The following is a 26596-nucleotide window of genomic DNA, read 5'->3' as shown; positions in this document are numbered from 1 at the left end:
CGCAGCTCAGTCATACATTCTACCTTTACAGAGATAATAGTTTTAAATAACACAGAGAGAGGCATTCATTTACCTATATGATTATTATTGAGGATGTAGTTTATAATAAGAATATTAAAAACCCTTCTTATATTATGCAATCTAGTACAACAACACCACTCATTAGATGGCCCATCACTTTAGTCCAGACTGAAATATCTAAAAGAAACATATAAGATGCTGAGAGCATGGATCATAATGACTTTGGTGATCCTGTTCCTCTCGTGTCTTTGCTCAATACTTTCTTCTAAAATACCTGCAAAACTAATGACACTCCCTTCAGCCTCAGCAGTAGTTTGCATTTGTTGCTAATTAGAAAATGCTAACACACTAAACTTAAAAAAAAAACAACTTATTTTCAGCCTTCAAGCAGATGAAATATGATCTTTGCATTTAACCCATCCGAAGCATTTAGGAGCAGTGTGCAGCTATAAACGCGCCCGAGGAGCAATTTGGGTTTTAGTGTGTTGCTCAATGACACCACGATTCAGATGGGAGAATCCCGGGACCAACCCGCCAACCACGTGGTTTGAGGGCGCCCGCTCTACCCACAGAGCCACGGCCGCACTGTGACGCGTTAGTACTCAGTTCAGCACTATGACTGAGTACAGCCTCACAGAGGCGGTTAGCATGCCTGTAGACTCTTAGTCCAACAGTATAATATACGTTTACTAAACTCAAAGACAACCACGTGTAAGGATGTTTGCAGGCAGGAAGCCAGTGAGGGGTCATGCATGACTACATCCAGCACCTGTCCGACAGAGAAGTGAGCAATGACAAGGACCGCAGCACCAGCGGGAACCTGACCTGACACGAGTTCATCTGAGGGACTACACTGTTCCCACCAGTCACTTACTGTGTCCATTAGCTTGCAGCTCCCGTTGTGGCTGCCCTGGTTGTGTTTTTGGGGAGCGGGCCTCCAGCTCTTTTAGCTGCTGCACGAGCAGGGCCAGGTGCTGCAGCAAGTCTCGGTTCTGCAGCAGCAGCTGGTGGACGCGGGCCTGAGCCTCCATACGGGCAGTGGTCTCTGCTGCCATCTGATCCTTCAACAACTGCACCTGTGGTGGAAGGCAAGGCGTGTTCGTTTGTGTGAGATTTGATTCATAAAAAATAAAGAAATAGATGCATTATCCATTAAAATGTTTGTTTTTGCTGTCTCATGCCTCAATTTCGTAATGTTGCTCTATGATATTATGGGGATGGAATTGGATTAATAATCCTGCCCATATCTACAATCCCAAGACTGTATCTGGAAGCAAGAACGGGGTGGCTATTTCGGTGGATCATTAACTTGCGTGTCGATATTGCTATGGCAGTGAAATCAGCCAGATCAGACATGAAACACTAAAGTAAATATGCATTTGTGCTGCAGTTCCTCAGATGACGCCATAAATAGGAGGCTTGAAGAATCAATCGAGATGCACGGTTGCAAATGTGGCACCGCTTGTGTTTTATCACGCTGCACTGACTGCCCTTCCATTGCTAAGTTGGTGCTGCCCCCTAGTGGGAGAGCATCGGCAGACGGCGGTACACAGAGACAACATGGTGACGAGGCTCACGCAGGTTATTGGGGCTTTAGTGTGATTGACAGACTGATGAACTCGAGATGAAGAGCACCTCCATTTGTTTCTGTTCTGCTTAACTGTGTTCTGGATGTGTGATAGTGTGAAGCAGAATGTGTATTAGCCCGGTCAGTGTAAACCGGCTTTTACTGAAAACAGGTGAGATTTGAAATAAGTCTGTCACTGGATGATTTTACAAAGAGCATAGACTATGAGGAAATGTTAATGTCACTAATTACGACTTTTTGGTTGAATAAAACAAGACGTTTGAAGACATCAACTTGGGCTCTAGGAAGTTGCGACGGGCATTTTTTCACGATCGATCGAGAACACTAAGCGTTGAATTAATTGATAATGAAAATAGGTGTAATACAGTAGTAGTAACATATTTTTACAGTTTGGTCATGAGGTGTTTTTACTCAAGCCTGCCGCTGTGTTTTACACAACCAGCACACTGTGCATGGAAGCGTGTTTCCTACCTGTGCGACGGCCACCTGCGTGTGCTGCTGTTGCTGCTGTAGCTGCTGCTGAAGAAGCTGCAGGTAGTGCTGCGATGCCAGCGGAGTGAGAGAGCGAGAGCAAGGGCTGCTGGGAGTAACGCCCTGGGATGTCACGGTGAAGACGGACCTTTGATCAAAGTCCTGACCAGAGACACACACATCATATTGATGGAAGGAAAATACATGTAAAAACATACATATATATGGTGTTCTGACACATACTGTATTCTCCACAACAACCATCAATGACACAACAGACTTCAATGTTGGACCCATAGTGCTGCCAGTTTTTACTCCTCGTTAGATAATAGGAGCTATTTTTAGACCTTTGACCCCAGATTAATGCAATTAAACCAGTAGAATAGGATTCACCCAGTGCTCCAGAGTCCCTGAGACCAGGACTGCGACCCGCTGATCTGGAGCCCCCTGGAGCCCGACTGTAACCCCTCATCAGGACTGGAATACTCTGAGCTCATTATCATACCACACACACTCACATTCATCTCTCTCAATCTCCCTCCTCCCTGGATTTTAAGATCATTTTCCAAGATGATCTCTGGAAGCGCAAATGTTTCCCGGAGAAATTACCGAAGCAGCTTTTCACTTCACTGTCACTTGACAATTGACCCTGTGCTTCTGTCCCCGGAGATATCAGCACTGACCACAAATATGGACTTGGTGTGTTAGTGTGTCCAAGTCATGAACACATACAAAATAAATCTGTATAACTGCATACATTGCTACTGCTGTAATGCAAATTAACTTTCTTTGGCACACAGTATATTGTAACTCCTATATCACACCACTAGAGGGCGAAGTAGCACACGGGAAAGAACAGCACCGAAGTGTTTCTTATATGAGAGAGCCATCTACCTCAGTATATCATTAGCTTCCCTAAATAAGTAAGACATTTGAAATGCATGTCAAAAGAAAAGTACGTTTTAATTTGGGACCGCAAGACGTAGGCTAAAGACAAAGTAACACCCTCGTAAAATCACCACCATATCATCACACCATGGGTTTACTGTCAATCTAATCTGAATAGACCGCACACACAAAGTTAGGATGGAGCAAATCATCAGAGTTTGTTAAATTATCACAAAATAATAAACAAAACAATTACACTCATGAGCAAATTCAAGCCCCTGTAAAATTATGTTTTCGGGGCCTTTATTTAACAACCATTCGTAGCAGCCCTTGAATTTTTATTTTTTTTTAATTCAATGTTGTTTGCCCTTTTTTCTGTTATCCTGATCGCTCATTATTCCTCCTTCCATCCCTCTCTCCTTGCTTATCTCCATAGAGCAGATGTTCGTGAACCCCTCAACGGGATTATGGTGGCGTTTCTTAGAAATCAAATGGAACAGACTAGGTTTTTTTTTAGGGGGATTAAGTGTCCCCCTTTCACAGCCAGCAGGAATATTCAGGTCCCCTCTCTTCAATCCAACTCTCGCTCTCTTTCAGTTACACTCACTCTGGTAACATATCCAACGTAAAGCATCATGACACACCAAAGCCCGCATGTTTGCTTCTTTTCATCCTGTGACAGTCAAAGAAAGATGATAGTCAGCTCCTAACTTCATAAGGATTTAAAGCCTGCGGAATCTCAAACACAGACAAACTAAACTGGCGTCTTTTTACCTCACGCAAGCGTGACCGGGTTGTTTCATGCCTACAGTATCTGCTGCCACCTGTGTGTTAGTCATGGAGAGCTGCAGTAGATGACAAAGCACTGTACTGTACTTCCTAAGTTCAATGAGCCATTTGGCAGCACTCCGCCTGGAGAATAGCATCAAACACAGCACTAAGGCCAAAGCAATGAATCACAGCAGAGGGATTTTTTCCTGTAGCTACAAAGCCAGAAGCTGTCTGGAGCGAAAAAACAACAACCTGTAATCATTCAAATGTGGATTCTGCTGCAGGTGTCAGTAATAAAAATCTGTGATGGAAACCGTCATGAGAATGTGGTGTTCACGATGTCACGAGTCTGCCCTTGAATTTCACTGTTGTGAGGTTTAGCTGTCCAATGACTATGGCAAGAAATACAGCTTGAGTAAGGAAACACATATTAATAAACTGTGGAACACTTAAAGGTGAAGTGAAATAATATCGCATCAATTCCAACTGTTAGTGCTGCCAACTTGGCAATTTTGTCACTGGATTTAACAACTTTAACGACCCACTTAGCAACCTCTTTTTCAAAAATGTCCCAAGCGACAAATCAACCAAACCGTACTTCCATTTAATAATATCAGCTGACGATGACGCTAGTCTGAAGTTAGCCATTTAAGTTGACTCAGCAGGTGTCGAAATAACGGTGTCGAAAAGTGTCCATTCTTGTGGGAATCAGTGGTGTTAGCAAGCTAGGCTAACTAGCTTCTGCAGTCTGAATGGAATACAGCTTGCTAGCTTTTATTTTCTGAGTGGGATACAAACTTACCAGAACAATGGCTCCACCTCATACATTTTTGTACCATAGGAAATTCAAATTCAGAGGCTTAACCCTTGGATGCTAATTTAAAAAAATTGTATTATCCTCTTTAAAAAATTTAGTTTTTTTGTTCAGCTTTAAAACATTAAATCTAAATCCCATTCTTCACCTTTGAAATGCCTTCATACTGCTGGGCAGGACTGTAAACAATTATATTGTATCAAGCACAGAGTGTACTTATTATAACCTTCTTGCCCTCAGAAATTCAGTGTGTGTGTGTGTGTGCGCTGCGGTCTTACTATGATGGTCTGTCCAGGTTTGACCACGTTCAGTTCAGCCAGACTCTGCAGGATTTCATTGACTGCCTTTTCACACAGGGATGTGCCCGCTGAAGGATCTTCCCCCCCTCGTCTTCCTCCAAGTTTGCTGTCCTCCTCTTCCTCCCCTCGCTCTGCCCCCGTCAGCTTACGACCTGTGAAGGAAAACACATGGACAATTAGCAAAAACGTCGCCATCGCCTCTAGGGCTTACGTAAAACAATGCACGAGTCTATTAAAAGCATACAAAAAGGGATGCCTTCATTGAGATAACTAAACCCTAAATGAATGGTACTTTGAGCACATACACAGTGGTTTAACCCCACATGATCAACTCTGCCTGTCACACAACTGTCGCTCAGTGCCAGACAACTATTCATTCACAGTGCAAATTACAGTAATTACTGGAAACACCGGCAATCAACGTTGTGTTAAAGTTGTAATCACGGGAATCTTGCCCATCGGTACACTCCATCTCACATGAAACGAACGAAGCATGAGGCTTCAGATAACACTCAAATCCAGATTAGCTTGATGTTGTTTCTTAAATCCGTTTACATCCCAGTGTAACCCGACATCTGTGTTGTTGCCGTTTCATCGCTGTGCTCAATTAATGAGCTTGTGAGGTTTGATGGCTCCATTTAGGTTATAAAGAGGCGTGTAATGAAACTAAGGTCAAGCTTTAGCCTGGAGAGAGATGGTCCTCATGAGACCAAAATGACCAATAAAGGCTCATAAACACCACATTCCCAATGTGTGTTTTAATATACCAGCATGCATCTCTGTGAGGAATGGTTGGCGTCATTTCTTTGTTAGAAACCATAAAGCTGCTCACTCACTTTATGAAATATCTAGAAAGTGAAGAAGGCATGCTTCACATTCTGTAAAAAAAAATGTCTCTTTGCTATCAGAGGTGTGGACTCAAACACATCGTAAGCATAAGTGTTTTACAGATTGCCTCTTAGTTTTGTGCCGTGTTTCTTCTGTTTGGCCTACAAAGAGGTGAAAGGCTCGGTGTATTGCTTTATACTATAAATACCTTATTTTAATATATTGTCATTTACAGGTCACTGAAATCACCCACAATAAGAAAGTAACCCAATATGCATGTTTGTCTATGTTTATTTCAATGCACTCTGCAAAAGGCCACACTGTGCACAGCAGATAACAGAAAACCCTCTTCAGATAGGCCTCACCGTCGCTGCTGGACTCCTCTGTGGACTTGTCACTCTCTCCATCCGCCTGTCCGTCTGCGTCCTGCTCAGCATGCTGCAGACTGAGCTTGTGGCACACATCAAAGGACTGACCTACTGTGCGCACAATACGCATGGCCTGCGACTGTCAGCGAGAGGGAGGGAGGCAGATGGACAAAGAGAGAGAGAGAGAGTTTGAGATAAAAAGGCCAGATTTTTTGAGAATAAGTATTCAACAACAAGCACCAAACATTTCACTGATCAAGTCCCCTCCTGTCTGCTACAAGATAAGTGAATCAGTGAAAACCTTGGTTGTAACCTTCGGACGGAGTGAAAACATGAACGCTGTCAGTCATCCTTGGCATGCAGTAGAATACAAACGATCAAATACTAATGACATCACTTCTGTGGAACAATTCTCATTACAGAGGACTGATAATAGCTGGCCTGTGAGCCAACACTGCAGCAACGCACAAAGGCAAAGTTGTAAAACCGCATTCTAACCGCATCTGTTCTGTATTCACTGCAGGCTGTGGATCTTAAGAGACAGGAAATGAATTTAGCCACCAGAAATGAAATAAAAACATAAAATAAAAATTGATTAACTGAGCTGACATAATCAGGAAATGAATTCTTAAATCGCATATAAAATTAAAAACCGTAGAATACAAATAACCTTCAGTCACAGGTAGCTAGACACAGACAATTGAGGCAACTCTGCATGCGGTGTGTCCCACAGTGTTCTGCACACTTGCTGTATGCAGCTGTGGGGTTTAAATCAAGGAGCAAGACAGCAGCAGATTGAGTCGTGAGAGGAATATGTGCACAGGTTTTTACAGCTAGGAAAAGGAAGGAAGCCTTACTCAAAATGCAACATGCATTATGGCTTCAAGGCCTACTGACGCTGCTGTTACATGAACATTTGTATCTCTTCTCCCTCTATGATGGTATGCTCCCTGTGTGACAGTCAGTTTTGTTCTCAGTTATTTAAACAAGGAATCTCAGGAGTGGTGAAACACAAGAGCAGAGGGGTTGTGCATGAAGCCTGTTCCCCAGAAAGGTGTGTGTGTAATCAGCTGTGCATGTCTGCAGTCAGGAGGCGTGTGTGAGTGGGCTTTTCTTGTACCGTCTTCTTTGACTTGAAGACGTTACATCTGAAGGAATTATTGGAACCATCTCTCGCGATATAGCTGAAGATCTTTAAGTCCTGGGAGTCATGAGACACGTAGAAAATCCTGGAAAACATGACACCAAATTTAAATACATAGAAGTTACAGAAACCTCAAAGAAAAAGAAAAGGAAAATATATTTATAGACATTTATTTTCTTCTTCACAGTCACAATCCTCCTATGAACAAATAACTTTAAAAAAAATACTGAGATCAGGGAGAAAAACCTGACCTAAAACATAGAATAAAAGGGGACTATTTACAGTATAATTCTTTATATAAATACATGCCATACTACTGTAATGTCTTTGTGTCTTATATTGTACAAGTATGCCGTCTCGTCTGGCTCTGTTCTTGCCAGAATCCCTGCACACACTGCAGTAAACTGGCAGAGCAACAGGTCCATCTGCAGCTTTACTGCTATAAAACAACTCCACTGGGAACCGGTCAAACAAATTATGACCATCATCTACGAAAGTCGCGTGGGACGGCGTGTACTATGTACCCCCCACTGCACAAACACACCCACAGTAACCCAAGCAGCAGGGACAATTATACCCAGCACACACAGTTCCTCGATGATGCGTGGCTTTGCCGAATGAGATCCTCCCACCGATATATAATTTACACACACACACACACACACACACACACACACACACACACACACACACACACACACACACAAACAAGCTGGTTAGATGTGTGATGTTAAGACACTTATAAGTGGCTGCCTACTCCTTTCCATCACTGAGGTTTCCATCTCCATGAGGAGATTGCCTTATTAGCTATAACTGCTTGTTTTTAGCCAGCCAAAAAAAGAACAAAAATATATTTTACAGTTCCCCTGACCAAAAATCTTACCTTTAATTTCCGCCTGCTCTATCCATTCTAAATTTAGCTTATTCTCTCAGACAGGCAGTCGTATTTTGACACTTTACGGTGTAATTGCTGCGAGTTGTTTAGCAGTAATTGACAGCTCCACGGACCCGTTGATGATTGGTTGACAGGCTCCATCAGCATGTCAACAGGCAGGGTGGGTAATGGGATGCTGTGGCCATAATTAAAGCATTTTTCTTTGGGCACACATGCTGAGAAATTGTGTGAAACAAACTGTACAGAGGGTCTCACCAGTCTACTGTGATTATAATCTGTGTGGGATGCCTCACCTAAGACAATTACATACTGAAAAACATATGCTTCACCAGGTACAAGCACAAGCTATAGATTATTTATTATGCTATCTTATGAAAGTGCATTTGGCACATATAGCATTCGTACATTCAATCACATTAGTCCTGCATAGTAAAGGAGATGGGAGGGCCTGTAAAAGCCAAAGAGTCATCTCCATAGGTCCAGCTGCAGGATAGAACTTCCACAGAGAGACATACAGTGCGTATTATCTGCAGTATACTCGCAGTAATTGATTAACAAGAAGACGCAGAGTGGATAGAACAGACTGGACTGGATATCAGGCAACAATAGATTTAATATTTGTTTACCACACAGCATGAACATATGAATTAGTGAGAGACTGAGAGTGGTGGACTGACCTGTATATGGGATCCTGCATGATCAGCATCTTGCTCTCGTCCCACGTCCATTCTTTCCTCTGTGTATGAGACAGATGAGTGTGATTAAGCACCGATAACGCATCTTGTGTCCAAAAACTTTTGTATTTTTGTCACCGACTCCGGCGTTTACTTTCTGAATCCAGTAGAAAAGGGTTTTCTGGTATTCCTCTGAGAGTTCGTTACCTTCAGTTTCTTCCTCAGCAACACCTTCACTCCGTCCACAGACACCACGATGCTGACTTTCTTCTTCTTGATGTTCTTGGCCTTGAATTCATACTACCAAGGCAGACACAAAAGAATCAATTAGGAATACTAGTGTAACATTTAAATAGTAATTTATCTTTCCTGTCAGTTAAGCTTTGTTGGTTTCATAGAGGAGGTTTGGTTGCAGTTGATTACACATGACTGAATAAAAACACATGATGAATCAGTCAGGAGCTTGGAAACCATTAGCTTCACCAATGTTTATTTTCATTATGGATTAATCTGCCAAATACTGTTTACTTTACATGCCCATCACAAGCTCCCAGAGCCCAAGATGACTAATTCATCCAGAAGGCTTGTTTTGTTCAAATAACAATTCTTAATGCAAATATATTCAGTTTAGCATCAAGTAAGACAGAAAAATGCAATAATTCTCAACACTGGAGAGGCTGAAATCAACACATTTCAGGAAGTCTCAAAAAAGGAAGATTAAACTGTCTTATTCTATTTTAGCTTGATTCTATTTCATATTCTCAGTTTTTAAATTGTATTTACATGACTGTGTTTCTTTTGCACTCTGTCTTTTGATGTTTTATGTAAAGCACTTTGCATTGCCTTGTTGCTGAAATGCGCTGTATAAATAAACTTGCCTTACAGTCGTCACACTGCACACGCACACTCTCACACCACTCGACCTCCTTATTGCGGTCGCTGTTTGTGTCCTGCTGCACATTTGGCATGCTTACAGAATGAAGGGCCTCGTTGGGAACAATCTTTCAGCACTAAAACATGATCGGCAGTGAACTTCACATTAACATCTTTATTAGCTTGGAAGCTCACAATAGGAGCACTGATAACGTCTGTTGAATAAGCAAGCCTACGGGGGGGTGAAGAACACTTCTCTGCAGCTCTCTGATGCCAGAGGAAAGAGGAAGGACACTTGGATAACAGAGGTAGATTGCCTAACTTCACCTTGACTGTAATGAGAACCAACATCCAATAGGTCAACATACCCAATGCAGCTGTATTCTGAATAAATAGGGTTAAAAGTTGGGACGTTTTACCTCATTAATCCTCTAAAATATCCCGGGCCGTTCCTGAGGACCTGCCACACGGCTGATAAGTTGTTATGAATAGAAAGTGACAAGAAATGATCACGTGGCTACAGGCATCGCGTCTCTGCTTCTTAGGGGCACATAACAAAAACTACAGCCGCTAAATTAAACAACATTTAGGCAAAAAGCCCAGGATGTTTGCTGAGTGGTACACAACAGCTGTGTCTGCACCGGGCGACGAACATGTCTCCGCCTCGTCAGCTGGCCCGGCTCTCTGCTGAGGAGCTAAGCAAGTCTGGCCTGTCGAATCAAATCAGCATCACTTTTTAAACATGAAGCGGGGTTCAACACTACCAGCTATCGAGGCCGACGGTGGGTCTGTCCGGCCACAGACAGTGGGTCGTACAAGGTCAAATATACGAGCAATGGCTGTCTGGCTTCACCGTTTAACACAGAAGAAAACTGTTTGACATTCTAGAAAACTCTCATTTGTTTTCTTGCTGAACATTTGAAGAGAAGATTGATGTTACTCCGATGTCTGTCCATTGAACATGATACAAGCTTTATATGTTAAGGCTAGTTCTTCTTTTACACTTAGTCATTGTTAATCCATTGTTGTTCTATTGTTCATATACGTTTTTAATTCTATTGTTTTTTTGTTATTCTTCTGTTTGTAATCTTTGATTAAACTCTGCCACAAGAATTTCCTTCGGATGAATAAAGCTCCATCTTATCTTAGCTGTTTCCTCCTGATTCCAGTCTGTAGCCTAGCTAATGGTCTCCTGACTATAACTTCATATTTGTCATATAGACAGTGGTATTAATCTTCTTTGATTACAAAAATATCTAATACAGTCGCTTTAAAATGTGTTTTAATGTCCAAATGTCTCCACGTTATACTTTGGACTATGAATAAATAAAAACCATAGGTCACTGACCCAAGTAAAAGTTAATGTTTGCCATCTTGTGTTCATAGATTGAGGTGAACAGTAGGAGTTTTGACAATTTTCCATTTTTTTAGCTTCTATCTTCCATTTATCACATTCTGTCAAAGTTGGTATACAGCAAGAGGGAATTGTTTAGCTGCATGAATAAGTAAAGGTGAGAGAGGAGAGGATGATATGTCGTTTAAAAAGGAGGGTAAAATGAAAGTGTGGAAACAAGCCAGGAGTAAGAAGATGAGAGGTGAAGCAGATAGGAGGAGACAGAAGGAGAGGAGGTGAGGAGACAGTTATGTAAGGACACCTTGCTACACAATGCTGCCATGGAACAATTAGTTCCATTATGAAAAGGTCAAGACCTACCAGACATGGTTATGAAATAGTTTGGGTCTTATTTGTCTTGTGTTCACCTTGTGTCCTTCCTGTCTGTAAGAACGGGTGCACAGGCCGACAGCAAATAAATGCCATGACTTAAAAAGAAACATTTCTTTGTCACATCCGTTTCCCATACTTTCTTTCGTGCTGATTTCTTTCTTTCTTGTGTCTATTTGAAATGCCCTGCTCTCCCTGCCCTGGATCCATGGTGATTAAAGTTCCAGTCTCTAATTATACAGAACAGAGTCCTGAGAGAGCTGATTAAATGGAGAATAGGTTCAGGGAGGAAGAGAGAGAGAGGAGGAAACACACCACAGAGACGGAGAGAAAGGAATAGCCGGCGTAGAAAGAGGAGGAAGGCTCATGCTGCAATAGTGGAGCGGTAAGGTGGTGAGATGAAAGGAACGTGTGAAACCAAAAACCAGGTGCTGAGTTTCATTTATCTCTGTTGCACTAGGCTTATGAAGCCTGTGATTACAATGTTTGCTCTGGGGCATAGAATGAGATGAGGAAATTCACAGAAAAGTCAAAGGTTATCAGATCAAATACAAATCTACACTTTTCCTTTACCCGTCAATCAACTGGTAAAAAATGAAGAAAAGCTGTTTCCTTTATCTTCAATAAGTGGATAAAATGAATTACAACGTTATCTTCGTCTGTATCTTATTTATGTCTCACTAGCTAATTTTTCAACCCCAGTTTCCATATTTTCTTTGGTCATAGTACAAGTGTAATCACTAATTCATCCCACTCCCACAGAGTGGAGGGCTTTCAGTACAGTATTAGGTATTTGATAGCATGTCTGAGACTTTACACACATTGACTGTAAAAACGTTACAATACCATTGTAAATTGAATATCTTTGTTTTAGACTGTTGGTTGAACAAAAAAAAGACGTTTTATATACCAAACATTTAATGAATTAATCAAGAAAATGGACTGCAGCTTCATCAATAATGACAATAATTGTTATTTGCAGCCCAAGCGTGTATGATCATTATGTCCAGGGAAGGGAATGGTCTCAGGTGTGTGTGTGTGTGTGTGTGTGTGTGTGTGTGAAACATCAGGACTGTGTGACTGGCTAGCGTACCTGAAAACACTGGTAAGTGGTAACCAAACATAATGAGCACCAGGCTTTACAGCTAGATAACAATCTATCATAAAACTACACAAGCTAGCATTTGTAATGTTCAGCATCCATATACTGTACTTCATACTGCTGAAGCATCACCGTATAAACTCTCATATAAAATCTATTTCGAAGCTCCGAAAACCAGACAAGACATCTAGAAGAACTCACTGGCAATGAGAGTGGGTGAGAAGTAAAGAAACTACACTTCCCAGATAACCTACACACTGCTAAGTCAAAGGCAACTTACTACGTTTACCAGCCACATCAGACTCCAAACATTCACTCACTCACACACACACACACACACACACACACAGCTCTTTCATAATTCACAGTTTATGCCGGCATTCTGGTGAAGCAAAATGGGATTTTGCAACTTCATTCCAAAGTATGAAATTTTTATATTTTCTTTGCTTAAGTGACAAGTGCTTTGAAATATTCATGGGTTTAATGCACTTGCATTGTTGTGGTTTTCTTGTTATCAACAGCGGAACGAACACTTTCCCCGAGTTCTAAGAGGAACACTTCAAAGATTTGTCTTAAAACCTTAAAAACTATGCCTCCAGTGCTGACTGCGAGTGCTGCAGTGCTACAGCAATGGTCAAGCCCAAAGCACACAGAGTGAGAGCATTTATTCTAAACCTTTCTCCGCCTGGATGTGTGGATTTAAACCGGCAGACTCATCAGTCTTCCCAGACAGCGGAACAAATCTGAGCCAGCGCTCCCCTGCAATCTATCATGAGATAGATGGAAAGGTCAGATGGAAAGGCGATGGCTGTGCGCTGGTGCTATGTGCACAAAACGAGGAAGAGGAAAGCTGCCTCTCAGATCCCAGTGTTGTGCGTTTGGAGTTTGCCGCTTTGGAATAGAGCATATTGCAAGATCAAACCAGAGGAGCCAAGAGGCCACTTTCATTAGCAATATCTGAGCGAGCGAACACAATATCATTTGGTCTGACGGCTTCTTTGAAATTCTAGAATATATTCTGTAAACATATATTAGCCACTACAGAAAAAAACCTATGATATGAGCATTGGGAAGGTGTGAATGAATGTTAAAGGAAAAGTCATTGTCGACAGAGAGTCAGGTGATAGGATTAATATCTTTCTCATATCTGTACACTGAATATGAAGCAACAGCCACGCGACAGTTACCTTAGTGTAGCATAAAGACACAGCTAGCTTGGCTCTGTGTCAAGGTAAAATCTACCTACCAGCACCTTCATACTCACAAATTAAAACAATATTAATCCTTACAGAAAACGAAATGTAGAAACGATAGGTTGTGGTTTCACTGGGAGTAGCTTAAGCTGTTTCAGGTTTTTTATCATTGTACAAAGCCAGGCTGGCCTCCTACCTCCAGTCTCTAAGCTAAGATAAGCTGACATTGATATTGGTCTTCTTATCTACCTCTTCAACAGGCAGTGAATAGACGTATTTCAGAAAATGTTAAACTACTCTTTCAAGTGTAAAGAGTGGTATTTTGTAAGCATTGGGAGGCAAAACTTACCCTACAACTATTATTCAACAGGTATGAATACACACAAACAAGCTGGATCTCATGAGCCCAAGATACAGATCAAGATCTAATCTCGTCTTCATACCATGAGGGATGAGGAGGTTTGAGTCTGTAGAGGACACCCCAGAGGACACGAGGGACTCTAGTGAAGTCAACCGTTCATCTCCTCTTTTCTAGGAGGGAAAGCAGTTCTAGGAACAGTCATTTAGTGGAAGTAGTTGTGCTGCAGATACTGTAACTAAACCGCCTGGCTATCTGTCAGCAACCTCTTAATGAAAAGCCAGCGGATTCCTTCAGTTAATGTTATTTGGTTCATGCTTTCAAATCTGGCTTCAGAGAAATCTTAAGAGAAAAGTTGGAGGAGGACAAATATGTTTTACCTCGAACGATTTATGGATATTTTCAGAGTGAATGAATGAGTTGGATTTAAATCATTGGAATGAGAAGTTATGGGCAACCCCCCCCACTCCGCTTCTTCGATCCTGAAAAGCAGTGGAATGCGGGGTGCATTGTGGGTCATTGATGCTCCCTGTAGTACCACTGAACCCATACAGGAGTCCACAATAGGCCCTATAGATGGCAACCTAGCAACCCCTTCATTACAATTCACAGGATTTGGGGAGTTCCAAGGAATTTCACTGCTTTTCTCCCCAGTTGGGTACACAAAGAGATGACTGTTGGGAGCTGAGAAACACAACAGCTGCCCAACAGCCTGGCATTTAACTGAGGAGGGAAATCAAAGTACTGGAAAACTATTTGAAATAAAAATTTGCACATGAATTTCATGTTAAACTCCAACTGTGAGTGCTAATTTTTGTGAGAAGGAAATGGCGTTTTTTTGACAATCAAGCAGTCGCATCTTGCAATGTCCCATTACTTAAACAAAGAACCAGAGTCTCCCTCCCTGTGAGTGGTATTTTTTCCGACAGTCCTCTCCGCCTCACGGCCAAACGGGGAGGACGGAGTGACTCCCATGATGCCGCAGAGGCCCAAACCTCTGGCGTGAAGTGGCTCGTCTCATCATTGCGATAAGGGAGCAATTACCTCGGCAGTTACCATGAACAACGACCTTGGCTTAGACCAGGAACGGACGGGAGTTTGTGTTTGTGCACATTGGGTGTTATGTGAAACAAAAGAATAAAGATACAAGAGCTAGATAAACATGTAAAAAAAAACAAAAAACGATTGCGGGTTGGTGCCTGTCTGTGCCTACGTGAGTGGTTTCCGCCCGAGTGCCCGTATTATGGATTGGACTCCTGGGCTCAGTCTGTTGGCAGCCTCCAGCGAGCAGCAGCAGTCTGGTCCTGTGGGAGACACGGCGCTAACAGGAAACAACCAGCTTGAAGAGGCTGCTTAACGGGAGCTTCTCCATGACAGCAGGGTTACAAGCAAGACTGGTATTTACTGCAAAGGCGTCGAATATCTGAGGCTTTTAGTGTGAAATAAACTTTGGACTTAAACTGAAGGGCATTTTTTTGTCTTTTTTTTCCCAGCATGTTTAGTCTGGATTTCAGTGATAGAAATCTGGACCGATAAGCAAGTACAGCTGGCACCGACACTGCTCCGGCTCCATCTGGGAGCTACAGCTGTGACTTCTTCAGATAAATGACTTTCATTACTTACACTGCAAGTGTGTTTATAGTGGCTGACAGACAGGATTGATCAATCCCCGTGGCCCGTGTTAATACGTCTGGACGGAGGCAGGGAAGGAATCAAAGGCCCTGAACTGTGGGCAGCCATCACAGCAGACCATGGGGTACACTTAATTGATCATCATCGTCATGTCAGTCCATCTCAAATTAAAGCGGAAAAGTCAGGATGAAAAGCCGCCACAGATGAAAACAGGAAACGTGATGCGGGACGAGTCGATTCGTACCTTTGGAGAGGAATCGACTACACTTGAAGCAGGTTTGTCAGAGGAAGAGGCTATAAGACCCAGTGCAGGCACTCCTCGAGCGTTGGCGCCCTTGCAGTGAGAGTGGACCCACGCCTGAGTGACTCGCTGACAGGCACAGTGAAAGGACAGCCAGTCACAGAGCGCTGACGGAGTCTACTCAGGGTTAGTCACATGGGACGCGGAGGAAATACAAAAGGAACGCCTTGAGCATGCCAAACACTTACTCTCAATGCGTGTGAAAGGTGCACACACGGATACACTCTAAAGTACGTACATCCGCATGTGTACTCACAAAGACACTACAGTAAATAGATCTACTCATAGTCTTCAGGTTATTATTGACATTATTTAATAACTTACAGAAAAACAAAGTGAAAGATGGAAGGAGAGCAGAACTACACTTGCAGACAGTCTGACACGGAAAACCTCTTCCAAGTTATTGCAATAAGAGACAGTGAACTGTCTCCTTTAAATGCAAATCTGAATCACAAGTCACTCTGCTGAAATCTAAGAAAATGAGCCACAATATATCAGATCATTGCTGGTGAGGTTGAACAATAGATATTTGCATATGCGTAGATCCTGGATTTCTTAAAGTGGGAGAAGGAATTCATGCCTTTTTATGATTTCATAACTTCTTAATTGAAAATATGGTGCACCTTTGCAAAGGTAGTTTTTAATCAAAACGGTGCAAATTCTCAGATTGGAGGAGGTATAATATATATATATATATATTTATACTAATGTGTCTGCATGGGACATATAGGAAGGGGAGCCACATGATTTCTGATTTAAGCAGCCCACAAAAAACTGACATGGTCGTCGTATTTTCCAGTTTGTGGGTTGGTAGACATTCCAGATACACAAATCTATGTGTACAAGCACTGACAAAGTGAGTTTTTCAAGATATGTATGGTTCGTTGGTTCACTTGAGTAATTTGTGTTTGTCTGTTTAGACAAATAATTATTTCTTTGAACTCAACATGACCAACTTAAGCTGTAACACCAGGCTGAGGCTAGTTATGGATGTGAATAGCTGCAATGGGACCATGAAAAATACAGAGATGCTGAGCATGGCCCTGTCCAATGCAGTCGTCTGGCAAAGCAGCAGTCAGAGTAATAGGATTACCAGGACGAACACTGTCAGATCACAGGCTCTTAAATCCTTTAGCACCCAGTGCAGGGGGGCAACCATCCCCAAACTACATCCATATACTGTAAAAACACAGTTACAGCGTTTGAGCTACTATATAGTCAACATGACGACGGCCCGCAGTCGACGTGTTGGGAGCCGTTGAGGGACAATCGAAAATGCTCCCAATCTCTGTACAAACCATTCAATTCTTTAAGTGCAGAAGAAGAGATCTATGATAACCTCAAATGTGCTAAGAGTGACTTGTGTGCATAATTAACATATTGATTGAAGATATAATATGGACATATCTTATAAGTTGTAGCTTTATATGTGATTGGACAGGGCACCGGGGAGACTATACAGCTGGTGTGAAGGAGCTACATGATGAAAGGAAACGAGGGGGGGGACAAGAAAGTAGGTGATGAACCATTTAATAAAACAATGTGAGGTTTGAGGCCAAATCAACAGCCTGATTAACCACCTGTCAACCCTGTTTTAGGGGGGTAAACGTCGGGGTGTGAATCAGGGGAGCGCCATCTGTGCCTTACATGCAGACATGTCCCCAAAAAAGCCCTTTGGAAGAGGCTTTAATAGCGTGCGAGAGCTTTCATAAAGCTCAGTCATGAGTAGCTTTAATCCGTGTCTGAGAGGACAGAGACAGCTTCTCATGTAGCCCACTACACCGGCAGCAACTTCTCTGACAACAGAAGGTTGGGCAAATTGCGCTACTGATTGACGACAGTCAGATCCACTCTACTTAATGATGTCTGCACGTTTTGGGGATGAGATCATGGTATCATCGTTTTTTTCTAAAACAGCAAAGTTAGTGTTTTGATTTGGTGGCTCTCTATCGCTGAGGCTCTGGGAATCACCATCAGTAATGCAATGCAGCAGATAAGAGGCAATCAAATGGATCAAAAGCACTGAATGCCTTTTGTGCAGAATCAAAGGACTAGGAGATGAGCAATGTTCAGAATTAAGTGTTATAACCAAGAGGATCACTGTGCCATCTATGTGATATTACCCCCCCAAAAAAGACAAAGGGATGTCTGGCAGGTTTAATACCGTCCCAAACTGACAGAGATCTCATATCCACTGTTACTGACCAAAGGTTGTCAGAGAAGGTCAGTTCAGTCATGCTTTCAGCTGTATAATGGAGCCCGGATAATGTTGGGAGGTCCCGAAAACACTCCTCTACTTGTTTGATGCACCAGATGTAGGCGATAGCCCGGGGAGACAGAGACAACCAGGCAGAAAGATAAGAGAGACATCTGAGGAGCGCAGGTTTTTATCATAACATGCAAACACACACACACACAGAAAGTGAGAAACCAGACCAGTCAAAGATTATAATGAAATCCAATTGGGATCAAAATATTCAAAAGCAAGCGCAACAAAACATGAAAAAAAAGTACAGAGTTTGGGAAGTTCTGCTCCAAAAATATGCTAATGCCTCCAGTGCATTTGATTATGCGGCTCATGGGGTGTCTCCTCCCTCATTATCCATTCAGTTTTCCTGCCCTGAAAGGTTTGATGCATGTGGAGATAACGATGAATGCAGCAGAGCAGCGTGTTATATAAACAATACTAAAGTAAGTCGCACAGCAGAAAATACAGCTTTGATTGAAAAACCTAAGCTGCCTCAGTGACAGACGTTAATGAACGGACAGAGTTTCACAGGCAGGGACGTGGTCCTATGCGAGAGCGAGATGTTGTTAATCTGAGTGACAGTCACATTAGCCCCGTCATTTGGACTGCAGAGAATACGTTATCCTGTTAGTGGCTGGGCGGATGGCAGTGCTGAAGACAGTTTAGAGTCCGTCGGGTGAGCAGCAGCGGTTTGCACACATCATTTATCCAATTAGAGGATAACAAGTTGCAACCATTGTGTCCCGAATAGACCGAAGCCAAAAACACAATCCCATTGACAAGTCTTGGATTCCTGAAAGCGTCCATGAACCACGTATTAGTCGAACGCAACAGATACAATTTGGGTTTTTGTAACAACATGAAAACAAAATGGCAAATCGTAGATAAGGAGTGAACCCAATGTACTAACTTGCACTGTGGCTGGATTCTTGCAATGTGAAAAGATGACACAGAAGCATGTTTTTTTGCCCTTCTCCCAAATCGCTTCGGCAACAATGTGATTGACAGCTGGTTCATCCAATCACCTGCCAAGTCGTTTTTGAAAGTGCGTGCTCGTTATATACTATATACATTATCTACTGAACTTTTAATTCCTGTTTTGACCAGTTGGATGTTGCATTAAAATGTTTTATACTTTAACTGTAATTCCTGTTTATTTCAAAGATTTTTTTACCAAGTTGCTGGTGTATCATTTATTTTCTAAATAAAAAAAGAACAGTTAAGTAAATCTATGTATTTATTTGTAACATTTCATCAGGAAAGCAATGTTTGAAGTCAAGCCTGATAGACTGATCATTTCATCTCCACACAGAGAGGCACACAGCTTATTAACTAAACACTGGTATCTGATCGGTCTTTGGTATCGGGACTTAAAAAGCCTGTAAATACATATGATAGCCTCTTTTATTCTGGTCTTGTATGGATTAAAAGAAGAAGATATAAAGTGTTAATCAGTGAGCTTTAGAGGTGCCGGTAGGAGGATTTTGTGACCTTTAGTTTGGACAGAGCCAGACTAACTGTTTCCAGTCTTTGTGCTGATCTAAGCTAATTGGCTGCTGGCAGTAGCTTTTTCAATTTAGCACACATACACGAGTGTGCTGTCATTGTTTTCATCTACCTCTCGGCAAGAGAGCAAATAAGCGTTGCAATATGTCAGACTATTCATTAAGTTGTGACAAAACAAATGCTCAGAAACCTTCACATATGTAATTTGCTTGTTTAAGCAGCCACTTCTACACCTTTCATTCAGGGAACACACGCAAAAAGGTCAACTGACTGCATATCAAACCCACATTTAATTCATTGATATGAGAAAGTTCACATCTGTTAGCAAAGTCTCCCAGTTTGTAGCGCAGTGTAGCACATTTCACTAAACCAGAGGTGAGACCTGTGCACCTCACATTACAACCAAAGATGCTGGATGGCAAGTATGGAGTCGGTTCCCGTGACTGCTTAATGGAGTCAGTAGCGGCTTAACGTCAACTTCAGCCGAGAGCTTTTAAACCCGGACTGCTTCCTGCTCGTTTAAACCAACACAGACCTGAGACAAGAGCGGGAGAATGCAGAGCAAACGCAGCTACGATGAAAGAGAGACAAAGGTAGCGAAACAAAAAGAGAACGAGGAGGTTTGAACCATACCGGAGCGGGAGAATGAGACCTTGAGGCTTTTCTATGTAGCACACTGGAACAAGATGAGAGAAGTGAGATGAACGGGCACGCACACGCATATGTATCTATATATACACACACACACACACGACAAATAACATTTAGAAGTAGGGCAGCCTATCTGCCAGCTCAAAAGCCTGCAGCACTTTTCTCAATCATTACCCAACAAACGATAACCATAATGCAATAGGCCACGTTTATCTGCCTACTCATGCTAGGAAAGAATGCTTCCAGGCAGACAAGAACAACCTGCAAACCTGACATGTTTATTTTAAGTAAAATGGATAAAAGGGTTTCCGGTAAGACGTAGATTTTAATTAGTGAAAATGTATTCAATTCAATCTTGTGTTTTTTTCAAAACTGGATACCTGCAAAATAGTTCTATATGCTAATGGAAGGGGGTTAGTTTCTCTTTCTGCACCAAACTTTGAGCCCATCCCAAACCTGGAGAGGAGTTCAGAAAGACATGTTTTGGCGGCAGAGCTGGTTGCCGGGGAGACCTGAGGAGTGGCCGGACATATGTGGTGGATTCAGATCTGCAGAATAATAGCGAGAGTGAGTGAGAGCTTAACGGCACCATTCATCAAAGGACCAACGGTCGCAAACCATGCAAATGAAATTCTAATCTAACTCGTCTCTTATCGTTCTGTTGGGGCAATCGTGATGACGGAACCAAATTTATAAATTTACAAACAAAGTAACAAAGAATTACTTTGACCGAATACAGACACAGACACAAACAGTTACATTTGATGCATGTGAATCACTGACTTCTTGCAATGAGGAACAGATGCAGATGATGATAAAGAGTTCCAAATACACTTTTACTAAAAAAAGACAGAAGAGTCTACAGTCACTGCAGAACTGTGAGGCTCAGGCTGTACTCAGGAAAAGTGGTGGACCGACCAACCGACCAACAGAGCCATCCCTACAGCTAGTGTGTACAGTACAAATAAACTGCAGACCGAATCTAAAGTAACCAAATCAGCTGAAGTCAATTAGTATGAAGGTGTATTGTGTTGAATGCAATCGTGCTCACAATTCAACTCAACTGCAGATATACAGGTGCAAGTATATATATACACACACACACACACACACACACACACGACTGTTTATGAGTTTCCGCCATGAGCTCCTCTGGAATGTTGACATTGTACACAACTATAAGCTTGGACTTGCTGACATATTGCAATGCTCTCTAATAGAGTAGAAATAAGACTTCCTCTGTACAGTGGACCTGGTTGAGAATGACATTTGAGTCGGCTTACTTCTGATTTGTGTTATTTTTAGATAATATGATTTTCAAGTCTGTAAATACTACAAACAACACACTCTATATTTATGTATTCAACATATACACAGGGTACCGAAAAACCACAACTGGCCCAACTGTGCGTGTTCAGGCTGCAGAGAGCAATGTTCGGAAATTGTCTATGAAGAAAATGTGCCTTCCGGCTGTGCAGCAGGATTGACTTCATGGCTTTAGACATGTCTTTTCCTCAGCATGGGGCTTGTTTTTGGGTGAGCGTGGGGAGATCAGAGTGAACAAGACCTGACTAATTGTGGCACTGAAAGACACAGCATCGCCTCAGGGCAGATGATGAAAGCAGAAGCCTGTGTGCATGCGTGCAACATGATGCTGGTTGTGGAGGCAGGGACCACTCACCACCTGTGTGTCCATCCATGTGAGCAAAGACTTGCTGTCCCTTTGGTACATTTAACCTCCGCACACACCAGTGTCAGGAAAAAGCAGTAGCAAAAGTATAAAATACAACAAAAAAAAAGGAAAATAAATACACAATAAAAAATGTGTGCACTCATGAAAATGACCACAAGCACTTCAAATGTCCACCTCAGCATGAAGAGAAAATTATTTCACTGCTGTGATTTTTTAGTGACTTAAAGGTCAAAATAAATCTGGATTTGCTTCAATGAAACCCGTCTTAAATGAGAGGATGTTCCCAGCTGGCTAGCCTGTTAGCAGCTAGCTCAGTTAGCTTAGTTCGCCAACTAGCCCTGCGAGTAGTCACTGTGTCACCGAGCATCTTGAGCCACGCTTGGATGAATCTCACTGTGACACTTTCTGGTGCGAGCGGGTCTTAAGAAAGCCGATCATGCAGAAGGATACTTTAAAACACTGATCACGGATCGTGACTCACTTTTCAAATGACTGTTAATCAAGAAGAATGGGACCCCCTTTCTCTGGGGGGGGGGTTGATTAAACAAAGAGTAGCTGCACCCTTTCAAAGCTGACATCACGTCTAATCCAGTACACATATAGGTCACCCACAATGCTCTTGTACATCTGCCATTAAGCTAGCATGAATACAAAGTGAAAACAATGCCCCCCCCAATATGTGTCATCATGCCTCCCTAAATAGAGCATTTCCCACATTCACACACAGAACAACACCCGTCCAACCGCCCCCACTTTGCTATAGATCTGTAACCCCCCGGAGTTAATCTGTGCTCTCATTCCTCCCCTGGTTTTCTGGGACATGCAGGGTGAGGAACTGTTATGCAAAAATGTGATTCACTGATATTTAAGATCCGTTTATCTTAGGTCCTGACTCCTGTGCAGTTTTCCTAATGTAGTTTGATCATCTGTTTTTAGGTCTGACGTTGCTCATTTGTTATGGCAAGCTGCCAAAATCTGACCAGAGTAAGAAACAGTATATACATGTGAGACGTAAGGTTTTGTGTTGGTGTGTACTTGCAGATCTATTGCTGCAATATAAAATGAATACAAAAATATTTGTATGCCAATATTTCCTTATTTACCATTGTTTCATTGCTTGTCAAAATCTAAAAGAGTTTTGTTTTTTTGTCCACAGTAAAGTGGAAAGCGTAGCGTCTTCCCACCACATCCCTCTTAACACCAAACATCTTCTCCTGCCTGAGTCACAGCAGTTCAGCGTGCTCTCAAAGAACAGAGACGGGCTCGACGGACCCACACTGAAATGGAGGAACCCAAAAAAAGACATGAGGTTTGCTTCTTTATAGCGTGGCTGAGAGAGAAAGTGATGCTCCCGTGAGATGCTCCAGACAGACACGGGGACGAATGCAGACAGAAAGGGAGCCACGTAATAGAACTCTTGGCAGTCTGAAGGAAGGAGGCTGCATCCTGACGGACATGTGAGGGGGGCTAAAAATCCCATTAGAGCCGATCAAAATTCAAAAGGAAGCATGCATAGCCTGCCCTCAGCCTACAATTCCCGTCAGCACTGAGTAGATAGCAGAGATGGGCTAAATTGAGGTACTCTATTTTGGTAGGAGGAGAGTGAGGGGATGGAAAGAAAACAGCAGTGGGTGGATGGGGGGGGGGGGGGGGGGGGGGAATAGCCTTAAACTTGTTTTCTTTTGTAGAGAGATAGTTTGCGCTTGTTTCCCAAGAGAATCCCAGTATATCCTTTCTCCTGCAAAAATGCCAGCCTTTGTCCGTCATCCTCGTTAATCAATTGCGGAGGTTATTAGAAAGCAACGCACTGGAGCAGCTCACACACATCCATAGACACAAACGCTCTATGTTGGTTTCTATGCCACCGGTCAAACTGAATGAAACTAATTCTTATAAACCAAACCAGTGGGACCAGTCAGTCATAATGGGAGACGGTTTTTACAAAACACAACTATGAAAAGATCTGCAGGATACACAATGTTGTCTTTTCACTTTGTCGCTGTGGGAATGGCAGGTGCGTACGAGGGCCTTGACTCAACGGCTCCTCTGCTCTGTCAAACCCAGATTCACCGTTTGTTCGGAGGCGATCCGGCTGCGTCGTCCGCTCTGTGCTCTCCATCTTCTCCCGTTTCCTCACATTGGCAGAGAATAAAGAGCTTAGCCGAGGGAGATGAGACGACTACGGCTCTGCCAGCCGCCGCGCAGCCCGTCTCCATTCCAGGACTTCCTCTCAAGACTTTCTACTCACTGCCATCGGTTCATTCCTCACTCTCTTTAATCGCACTCTTCCGCACAGTCCCTTGGCTAAAAGGGTTGCACTTTTGAATTAAAGACCAGGCCTTCGCTTTTGTGAAAAGAGAGTCAGGAAGGCCAGTCAATATCCAGCTACACAAAGCTAATTACATTTGACTTGGCAGCCGACCCTAAACGCGCGCGCCCACCCTCTAAAACGCCCGTTGGTTTGCATTCACTCAGTGTGGGCACAGTGTGGGAGGGTTCACCCAAAAAGAAGCGGTTGGCACCAAGATACAATCTTTACTTCCCATGTGTTTGAAACCAGGGGCCACACACACACACACACCCACACACACACACACATCAGGCGCACTAGCATTCAAGACATTAACTGAGACTGTGAATTTTGAAAGAAGAAAGAACACAATCTCCCCCTTTACAAATAAAAAGCTGAATTTATAAGCAATAAAACACACATTTTATTCAATACACTCAGGTGTTACTTGGTCTGGTACGACTGGTAGCTTATCATGGCTAATATTAATTAGCTTTAAAAGCCATATGGTTATTTATACAGGATAAATAACCATAGCTACTGTTACAATACATTATAGCGTGTCCCAGATGGAGATTTGAATGGTTTTTATGACAAAAATAAAGTGGTACATCACCAGCAGACATGTTTGTGCTTTTCTGCTTGTGGTCTCATTTTAATTTCCCTACCTATAAGGTTTCTATTTTTTAGAAATAACTTGTCGTTTTGGGAAATAAGCTTATTTGCTTTGTTGAATAGAGATAAAAAGATTGATACCACTTTTATATCCCTCCAGCCAGGAAACATTTCACTTAGCTTAGCATAAAGGCTGAAAGCAGGGGGAAACAGCTGGCCAGGCTTCTGTTCAAAGGAGAAAAAAAACAATTCAGCTCACGTACAGCACCTCTAAAGGTCACTATCGCACACCATATTGATGTAATTTCGAGCCAACTGACTCAGAAAATTCTTTTTTTTTCATTATGTTGTGATAGTCACTAGTGGCCACAGTGACCGCTGTTAAGTGAAAGTTATGTAGTCTTGCTTTAAAGCTTTAACTGCACATGACACGGTAAAAAATAAGACAAAGTTATCCACCTGCCAGTGTTAACACAAGTCTATAAATAGTATCTAGTCGGCAGAGATTACACTCAACACGCCTGACAATATAAAATAAATAAGAGCATGTTTCTTTATAGATTGGTCCTTCCTATCAGGCAGACTATCCTGAGTCACACGGGACTCCATAAAGCAGTACTTCATACAAAGATATTCTGTACAATGGGCTGAGAGGTGCAACCTAAATACACTCACTCATTCATTATTGATCCGAGGCTTTCTTTGGACCTCAAGGGGACTAAAAATACACAAACCCAACATGAATGCATAGCCACTCTCGGACATAAATAAGCACTAATGGATCTTTAAATAGCGACATCAGATGAATAGATACTGGTAAACAGATCTTCAAGTCAGGTCTAGTGTATTTTGTTTTTTTTCAGAGAGATAATATTTTTCTTGTCGCAATCAGAAGCATCTTCCCTGCCTGCCTGTACCTGCTCTGTTCTGCCTCAACCCGCCGTGCATCACCCCGATGATCATGTTTACTTTACAACCTTATTGATTCGTCAGTTTGGGAACTGCAGAAAATAACAAGGCACTATCTGCACAGTCAGCGCATTCACACAGACACTCGCACTCAAAAACAGCCTGGCTTTGTCTCTGTTCCATAGACCTACTCTTGTAGATGGGTTTAGTTTGCCTGAGATAGCTCGTTTCTTTTACAGCGGGGTTCCTCTGTTATACACACACACATATTCACACAGCAGCCCGATCTCTTACACTAGAAGAGCCAAAACAATGTCTTGAAAAGGAGCATGGGAGGATTCCCCAGAATGCTCCAGAAATAAACTTTGATTGTTGTGCCTAAAATGTTTATATTATGGCTTTTTAGTAGCTCAAAAAAAAAAGAAGAATTTCTTTCCTGCATATTCACTCAGCTCTGGGTTAAGAGCATTTTCATGTCTGAATCAAGCAAGATAGTGAGTCAGACTTAAATTACAGAAGCTCTCCGATACGGCTCTGTGTTAGCTCTTAGAGGAAAACGCTGACCGGCCGGGACAATGAGAGGGAAAAATGATTACATGATCCACACAGTAACGCTACTGATATAGCTTTATGGAGGGGAAAGAAAACACCAAGCCTGACATATATATATATACATATATATACACATATATATACACATATATACATATATATATACATATATATACACATATATATACA

At 42.3% G+C, this 26596-nt stretch overlaps 1 protein-coding gene across 2 annotated transcripts in view; it reads right to left on the bottom strand.

Annotated features, from left to right (window-relative positions):
- LOC116390386 (carboxyl-terminal PDZ ligand of neuronal nitric oxide synthase protein) overlaps positions 1–26596 on the bottom strand; it is a 45727-nt gene that overhangs the window by 11732 nt on the left and 7399 nt on the right. Inside the window, exons 1-8 of one of the 2 annotated variants that reach the window (XM_031860026.1) lie at positions 15887–23665; positions 8969–9061; positions 8765–8823; positions 7169–7277; positions 6046–6187; positions 4832–5004; positions 2081–2242; positions 896–1097 (exon numbers count right to left, since the gene is read on the bottom strand). In XM_031860026.1, the coding sequence (XP_031715886.1) occupies positions 896–1097; positions 2081–2242; positions 4832–5004; positions 6046–6187; positions 7169–7277; positions 8765–8793 (817 nt within the window). In that variant the 5' untranslated portion in view covers positions 8794–8823; positions 8969–9061; positions 15887–23665. Of the gene's footprint in view, positions 1–895; positions 1098–2080; positions 2243–4831; positions 5005–6045; positions 6188–7168; positions 7278–8764; positions 8824–8968; positions 9062–15886; positions 23666–26596 lie in introns of those variants that run through there. The other variant, XM_031860024.1, reaches the window with a different exon arrangement.

The sequence above is a fragment of the Anarrhichthys ocellatus genome, unplaced genomic scaffold (assembly GCF_004355925.1).
Source record: "Anarrhichthys ocellatus isolate YVR2014 unplaced genomic scaffold, GSC_Weel_1.0 scaffold23, whole genome shotgun sequence".
Taxonomy (NCBI): domain Eukaryota; kingdom Metazoa; phylum Chordata; class Actinopteri; order Perciformes; family Anarhichadidae; genus Anarrhichthys; species Anarrhichthys ocellatus.
This window is presented reverse-complemented; position numbering and strand designations above follow the sequence as displayed.